The sequence below is a fragment of the Podarcis filfolensis genome, assembly GCF_964270895.1.
Source record: "Podarcis filfolensis genome assembly, chromosome: Z".
Lineage (NCBI taxonomy): Eukaryota > Metazoa > Chordata > Lepidosauria > Squamata > Lacertidae > Podarcis > Podarcis filfolensis.
Genome location: NC_139617.1, coordinates 10,930,530 through 10,939,196, shown reverse-complemented (window position 1 = coordinate 10,939,196; position 8,667 = coordinate 10,930,530). Strand labels below are relative to the sequence as shown.

Sequence of the window (8,667 nt, the reverse complement as noted above, 5' to 3'; positions counted from 1 at the left end):
TGATATTTCAGCATTCACTTGATTTATTTAGCATCACCACAAAGTTTACATTTAATCACACATTTTAAACGAAGAATTAAAAACAGGCCAAGATGAAAGGCAATGGATTCTTCCTGCTGCTTCACTTATACGTCTTCATATGCCAGAGACCATCATTTAAATAGTGGATATTCTCAATGCCAATTCCTTTGTTGACCTTCTCACTGCAGAGGAAAGGAGGGGAAGAGAAGAGCAAACATTGATTTCCAGATCTCCAGGATAGGTATTTAGAATGTAAACCAACAGGACTAGCCTTCACACCAACTTGTTAAATTAAGACAAATACTTTTTCCATTGATCCTTAATAACAACTCTCAAAACTATGAGCATTTTTTTTGGGGGGGGGGGAAATGGCTACATTGAGAACTTTTTATAAACACATACACACCTTGGGTGTCTTTTACGCTTTTAAAGCATAAGAACTGTGAATCATCCTCCCTCCTTCCAGCATATTAATCCTGTCTCAGCAGAAATCTTGCTCTTTTTATTATTTATAATTTTGAGTGCATTTTTTTCTTGTTCAAACATTCATAATAGTTTATAGGGAAGGATAGTTGATGAGAGGGAAGCAGGGGAGTTAATTTGATCACCATCACACATCAGATTACATACTGTATTTATGTAAATCTAATGCGCCATTGAATCTAATGCGCACCCTAATTTTCATGGTGTGATTTGGCCAAAAAAGGTGCGCATTACATTTGAGTAAATACAGTAATTTAAAACTGTCCTATACTAAAGCAGATTACTTGGTCCATCTTGCCCCATCTTGTCAACGCCGTGTTATACCGAACTACATCATACTTGGAGTAGACCCTTCAAAATTTGTGGACATGACTAACCTAAGGCCAATAGGTATACTATAACTTAGCTAGCTAAAGCACAATGACTGACATGGCTCTTAGGCAAAGATTTTCTTCCAGCACTATTTCAGATCCTTTTAACCAGATCCTGGGCCCTTCTGCATAAGAAGCTTAACCACTATGCTACAGCCCCTCTTATTAAATAATATGGAGTATTGCCACCACTTATTAACAGATGCAATTGAAAGAAGATTTGGATGAACATCTACTGCTGGTCCGGAAGGCAATTCGTTTTGCAAATCACCTGGGCAAGGAACTCCAGTTACTGATCTGTGCAAAACCAGCATGGTGTGCTGGTTACTGCCAATATTAGGTCCTGGGAGGCCCAGGTTCAAAGCCCCACCAGCCATAAAGTTCACCAGGTAACACTGCCATCTCTCAGCCCAACACACATCATCAGGTTGCTGGGGGGGGGGGGATGGAGGGGTAGGGAAGAGAACTATGTACATCACCTTGAGTTCATTGGAAGGGATATAAATGGCACAATCTCATGTAATAATAAAAGATTCCCCGAACTCTCTAGCCAGCCACAAAAGATCTATCCATCATCATATTTGTTCAAGGGCTCAGAGAATGCTAGCAGTAAAAGTGCAATAGAATGTTATTAAGGCATATACTTCAAAATCCTGGCTGAGGAAATTTATAGCTGAGGACATTTCATTTTTGTGGGAAATCTCAAAACTCATAGTTAAGCCCACATTCCATGTCTGGATCTTAATTTTGAATATATGCATCTTTTATGAAACAGATTGCAAATATACATTTCATCTAAGAGCTTCATTTCACTATTTAGTTGCCACTTAAAGAAAAAAAGAGGAGAGGAAGTACAGTTACAACCAATGAAAAGTGAATAATTTATGGGTTTTCCAAACAATTATGTAAATGGAGAAAAACCTAAACCTTTCTTTGGGGAGGAGAGCTTTCAACCTAGATCAGAAAATTAATTTACAGTACTCCTATTACTGATATGCAGTTGAATTACACCCATAAGGAACTACTGCTTTGTTTTGGAGATGCAGCAATATATAATAAAAGATTCCAATGAAACCTATAATTCTGCTAGACTTGGAAATCTATGCAATAATTGAATACAGGCAGGCCCTATTTGCATGGGGGTTACATTGTGTGGCACCACGCACGTCAGTGAAATCACGTATAACAAACCCATTGAAAAAGGCAGCAAATTCCCTGTTCTGACCTGCCCTTTTAGTGATGTTTCAGTGACAGCTTTATGTTGTTTCTGGGTCACTTCCAGGTTTGGCATAATATGCATAAAACAGTCACACACATATAGAACACACGTAAACAGAGGGTTGCCTGTATGTCTCAGTTTTGGTTATGTTTGGTTTGGTTGTAAATTGCTTTGTGTTGCCTCGGGCAAGATAAAGTGACAGCATTACCATTATCAGCATCATAATCATGTTAGTAATTTTTCTTTGTTAAAATCCAACTTCTATCAGATGAGACTTGTCTGAAATATGACACTAATGCATGCTTCTTTCCAATACTTTTGGAAATAGAAGAACAAATTTAAAGTGAAACACTGGAGGTGATGGGAAGAGCCTTGTCATTCAGTAATGGAAAAGGACAATGCAAGTTTGTATTTAAGCATTCAACTGGTAGTCATATGTGACATTGACATGGAATTGCATGCAAGCAAGTGGGCTGGCAGAAAGAGAGAGAGAGAGAGAGAGAGAGAGAGAGAGAGAGAGAGCGAGCATTCCAATGCTCTTCTGCACCCAGAAGAGAACCAAGCAGGCTGCCCAAGGAGAGACATCTCCTCCTCTGCACCCAAATGCAGACATGGGAGTGGACATACAGGAACTCTTGGTGCCAGCTGTACCAAATTAGTGCAAAAGGTAACTTCACAGCTTAGCAACTTTTGTGGGCTTATTTACAAGGCTGGGCCAACACCATCATGAATGATCATCAGACAATATTAGATATTCACAGAGATGTGAAAAACAATGAAAGACCTATTTGAAGGTAGATGCTGTGGATCGCATCAGCTCCTCAAGGGATCACCAACAGCCTGAGAGAATTTTATTCTACATTTTGGACCATTTGCTTTAGTATTTGAGAACTATAAGCCATCTTGGGTATCTTGGCAGAAAGTATATTTATTGTATTACCTACTGCTACTATTACTGCTACATTTCCATGTTACTGTGGCAGCTGGATGAGTTTGTGGGTCTGAGTCAAAATAAGTCTGAAGTTTTCCAAGCCCTTCATGTTGGCCTGAGCTACCCCACTCTAAAACAGGCAATGACAGTAAAGAGGTACATTATTTTTCTTAGAAAATTAACTCACATATCCTCTGCCGACATCTTCATGACTCCAACACACAGGGCATGTTGCTTTCCTTCGGCCATTATTGCCTATAATCACCAGCTAAGGAAAACATCTGATATGTAGTATGAAAAAAGACAACAAGAACAGCAGCAGAAGGACTAACAACCGAAACACTATATCAAAATGGTCACAAGAATAGCGTGCTGAAGCAACTAACCTTTCCCTGTAACTATGGAACATTTAGGTTTATAGTATAGCTAGAGGCACTGAAAAATACAAGACTCTCAATCCCTAAAACCTCAACCCTTTCACATCCAAGCAACCAATTATGTCCACCCAATTTATTTGTTTTATTTTTAATCACACTTTTCAGACATAAATATTGTCTCACAATGCAGCTCACATCAAACTAAGTAGCCAGCTAACAAACTAAGAAGACAAAGCATGCAAGGGAAAGGTAGAGGAAGGAGATCATCCAATCCAGTCCCTGGACCCTCTACAATCATCCAATGGTTTGCTGTCCCCCCAAGTTGTGTCAACATTTATGTGGAAAGATCACCACACTGAACTATAAAACCTAAACATTTAATGCAACTTTAAAAAAAAAACCTAACCCTTTATGTTCAGTACAGCTTGCCCTGTCAGATGAAAAAGAAATATTGAGCAACACAGGGCAGCTATCCAAGGATACCACGATTGTATCAGCAGCTGATGGATAAAGTTTAGCTCCTGGAGACGTCAGACCAGGACACATGATATTTGCTCCGCTAAGTACAAATTTAATGGCTCCTTTATCAACTTGTTGATGTGGTAGAATGAATGGATCTGAGAAGGGGCAGGAGAAAATTAGAACAGATACAACACTGACTGTTATCTGAACATTTAATACAGTCATCATTTAGATTATACAAACGTGTACTTTAAAGATATATGAAGTTGTATTGGAAGAAAAATGGTGTCACCAGCAAAATATTCCACCACTTCCATGTATTCTCTAAAAAGTGATCTTACACTTGGTATGTTTTAGGTATTTATAATCTTAATACATTGATGAAATTTAAATCCATTTATTCAAACATTTATTTCAATTAGGTATTTTCAAAGCAGCTTGCATGATCGTTCATGTTAATTCTGTAAACAAATTACGTAATAAACTATGACACTGAGAAAAAGAAGCCATGAAACTGAAAAAGCAGTCATAAAAAGCCTTCAGCAGAAAAGGAACAATTCATTCACAACTCCGCTGGCTACCAGTTAGTTTCCGTGCCCAATTCAAAGTGCTGGTTTTGACCTATAAAGCAACATCTCAGGACCACAATACCTCAAGGATTGCCTCTTTCCATATGAACCAACCCAGACCCAGCAATCATAATCTTAGGCCCTTCTTTGTGTGCCTCCTCCACAAGAGGTCCGGAGGGTGGTAACCTGAGAATGGGCCTTTTTTGTGATGGCTCCCCGCTTGTGAATTGCCTGGTGCCTTTGTTACATAGCTTTAGGCTCTAGGCAACAACATTCCTCTTCAGCCAGGCCTCTGGCTAATTAAACAACCTATGGCCTTTTAAACTGTGGGGTATTATATTTGTTTGTTACTAAGTTATGTATTTTTGTGTTTCTATATTGTAAACCGCCTGGTGATCCTCAGATGAAGGCTGATATGGAAATGTAATAAATAATATAATAGTAAGCACTGCAGACCCTCACTGCTCAAAACCAGCAATTAAAGCAGGCAACGACCATTTTGCACGGGGGTTACATTCCTGACCCCCCACAAATGTCAGTGGAGTGAGCATAAGCCCTCTCCGCCCACCCCCTTTTCTGGCCATTTCCGGGTTGTGGCAATCGCACACATATTGAACAGGTAGTAATTCTCTCTTTTTATCCACCTCCATGTTCCTTTACACTATGGGTAGGCAAACTAAGGCCTGGGGGCCGGATCCGGCCCAATCACCTTCGAAATCCAGCCCGTGGACAGTCTGGGAATCAGCATGTTTTTACATGAGCAGAATGTGTCCTTTTATTTAAAATGCATCTCTGAGTTATTTGTGGGACCTGCATGGTGTTTTTACATGAGTAGAATGTGTGCTTTTATTTAAAATGCATCTCTGGGTTATCTGCAGGGCATAGGAATTCGTTCATTCCCCCCCCCCCAAATATAGTCCGCCCCCCCCAAGGTCTGAGGAACAGTGGACTGGCCCCCTCCTGAAAAAGTTTGCTGACCCTTGCTTCACACTGTCTAACTGTAGTAGCTAACCTTCTATTCCCCTCAACTTAGTGGATGCACTGGAGGAAGATAACTGAACCAAAAAGGCAAGCCTCATAAACGGCAAAGTGTAAGTTGGAGGCAAGCAAAAGGGAAGTATAAATACGTAATGCAATGGGCAGGAAGCTGTTGCACACTAAACAAAATAAAGGACATAAGCAGAAGAGCACATCAGTGGTATATGAATATACCCATAATGCACAATACAGCGACTGAAAACACTGGAGAATGTATAACTTAATACAGATACAAAGCAGTGAGCCAGTAGGCTTTTCACTTCTCACTTGTAGTTATGAAGCCACCAATTTACACACATCAGAGTGCAGAAAAAATTGCATGCTTTAATAGTTATGCCAACCCCACTGCTGCACTCTTTCAACTGCAACCCAACATGTCTTCTCCAACACACTTACATTTATGAAGTAATCTGAGCGTGGGATAAAATGGTCCTTCCCTTTGCCTGAAGAACAACAATTCTCCATTTACTGTGAGGATTTCTATATGTTCATGACTGGAAGATACAAAGTTTATGAGAAATTTCACAATTCTGAGCAATAAGGAAGTGAGTATTTCAGACTGTGCATGCCTACATTATTTCATGTATTCCTCAAAACCAAATGGTTTAACTCTTTCAATATTTACATCCACTCATCTAAATGAAGACCATGACAGAGCAATATTCCAGGATTACTGGATATAATTACCAGCAAACATGAATAGACTAATATAACTTGGAAAACAGTGTGAAGGGAAATACTGACCAACGTACTATCTTCACAGGGTCTTTCTTTGGCATAATTTGGTTTAGCCATGGTTCGATCCCAGGAAACTGGTCTATCAGCTGGTTCTTAATGCCTTTAATAACAGACGTTTTTAGTTGGATGCAGTTGGACACATTCTCCTTTTCATCAAATCTGCCAAAGGGAACAAGATTTTCAGATAAGACTTCCCCATGCACACAGATACCACTCCGGGCAATAAAAAAACACAGTACATAAAACATTAAGTCACACCCGAGGGTGCGAATGCAGAGTCTGTGGTTTTAAGCAACTTGAGTCCATTTGATTCTGGCAGGTCATACTCCTGAGTATGCTTTATTTAAGGTCATCAGCAGTAAAAATAAAAATAAAAATGACATGAAATCCTAGGCATATTTTCTTTGAGGAGAAGGGTGAGGGAGGGGCTCGATTCTGAACTAACATGCCCAGGATCCCACTGTGAACAGCCAGAAAGCCCCAGGCTGTGAGGCCTTCGGGTGTCAAAATCCTGCCCACGTTTCCTGCCCGCCCCTTACTCACTTTTTGAACATCTTGGCGGGGTTCCCGGGAGAGCACTAAGAACCGAGGACCTGGAAGGCCAGCGACTGATAGCAGCAGCAGCTCCCACACAAGCCCTGTTCCCACCCTCGAGCCCACGCAAGCACGAGGCCTCTCGTGGCTCTTCCTTTATCCCCCGCACCAGCCGCAAAGGAAACCCTCGCGGTTTTACTGCCCCCTAGCGTCGCGGAGGACTGCTTTTTCCGCGGGGGCCCTTTTCCGAGAGAACACAGCAGCAACCGGAAAGCAAAATAAAAATGTAGAACTACAACTCCCAGAAGCCCATGCGGTAGCTTACTTTTTTTGCCTTCCGGACTTTGGAGCTGCTGTTGCTATGGAGACCAATCAACCACAGTTTAGCGTGCCCTTTTGTTTTTTGTGGTTGGAGATGAAAGCTGCAGGTCTAACCCCACTTACCTGGGGAGTGCAGCCCCACTGAATTCAAGCAGGACTTACTTCTGAGTGGGCATTGTTCAGATTGCAACCTAAGCACCTCTCAAACACACCTATACATACAGTGTGTGTGTGTGTGTACATTCATTATATATTCATATATATAATTCACTTTACAGTATGTATAATTAAGTGCTTTTGAAAGGGTTTTTTTTTATTAAAAATAATAATAGAATCACACCCTTGCATCCTTGCTTTATGGTCATACCTTTATGGTCGTCCCACACAGGTTCAACATTTGATCAGAACTGTTGCTTCAACCAAATTATTATACTTATGCTAGTATTTTTGTCACTTGATATTTCAAGTTACTTAGAAATGCTGATTTGCATTACCAAACTGATGCAGGCTAGAGTTTCAAACTGAATTGCCACCAAAATCAAAAGGGCCTCCCATATGATTGCTTCTTATTCTGTGAACCGCCCTGAGACTCCAGGTACAGTATAGGGCTGTGCAGGTATATAAATTCAATAAATAATAAATTATGTATATATTCATTAACCAGGCTAGAATCACCTCTTCCCACACAGCCTGACATCAAGTACCCCTTTCAAATATTATTTTACCAAGCTCCTAATAAAACAAGCAGGTCATGCTCCCGGGGTTGCAGCCTTGCAGCCTTCATACAGTATATGAAATAATACTGTGACAACAGATGGCGCTGTGGAGTCCCATCTTTCCCTACCAGATTTCCCTGTATGAGTTTACAACACGTTTAACTGATCCAGCCCATTATGTCTGTGCTGTAAAAGAAATATACAGTGGTACCTCTGGTTAAGTACTTAATTCATTCCGGAGGCCCGTTCTTAACCTGAAAATGTTCTTAACCTGAAGCACCACTTTAGCTAATGGGGCCTCCCGCTGCTGCCGCCACGCCGCCAGAGCACGATTTCTGTGCCCATCCTGAAGCAAAGTTCTTAACCTGAAGCACTATTTCTGGGTTAGCGGAGTCTGTAACCTGAAGCGTATGTAATCCGAGGTACCACTGTATAACACTGGATAGTGGCAACACTCCCAAGGGAGGCTTGTCTGGCACCTTTATTACATATCTTTAGGCACCAGGTGAAAATATTCCTTTTCAACCAGGCTTTGGGCTGATTAACATTTTATACCTCTTTTTAACGTTTGTGTGAGGGGGTTGTTGTTTTGGTTTGTTTTTGTTGTAATTATGTATTTTGTGTTTTTATCTTGTATTTTTTAATGTTGTGAACTGCTCTGAGATCTATGGGTGAAAGGTGGTATACAAATAAACAAACAAACAAACATTTTTACAGTTGCATTGTACTGTTCCTACATGGAATTCAAGGTTCTATATATATGAGTGATGTACCATGCACAGGGACTGATCAGATTCAGATCTGGGCTATGTACACATTACCAGCTTAAAATGTAGCAAGGTTGTTTTCTCAATTTGGATTGAAGCTGTTTTAGGGGAAAATACATC

At 40.5% G+C, this 8,667-nt stretch overlaps 1 protein-coding gene across 1 annotated transcript; it reads right to left on the bottom strand.

Moving 5' to 3' along the window:
• On the bottom strand, positions 1-6,948 carry MCTS1 (MCTS1 re-initiation and release factor). The gene is made up of 6 exons (XM_083595763.1): positions 6,753-6,948; positions 6,216-6,368; positions 5,868-5,965; positions 3,886-4,019; positions 3,213-3,280; positions 1-203 (listed from the first exon to the last, which is right to left on the bottom strand). The coding sequence occupies exons 1-6, from the start codon at positions 6,761-6,763 to the stop codon at positions 122-124; spliced, it is 546 nt and encodes a 181-aa protein (XP_083451889.1). The 5' UTR covers positions 6,764-6,948; the 3' UTR covers positions 1-121.
• Positions 6,949-8,667: the final 1,719 nt, after the last annotated feature.

Coding starts and splice junctions, on each gene's coding strand:
- MCTS1 (XM_083595763.1), bottom strand. Junction 3,281..3,885: donor CAGCTGCTGATACAATCGTG/GTATCCTTGGAT, acceptor TGGTGATTATAG/GCAATAATGGCCGAAGGAAA. Junction 204..3,212: donor AAGATGTCGGCAGAGGATAT/GTGAGTTAATTT, acceptor TTTCCTCTGCAG/TGAGAAGGTCAACAAAGGAA.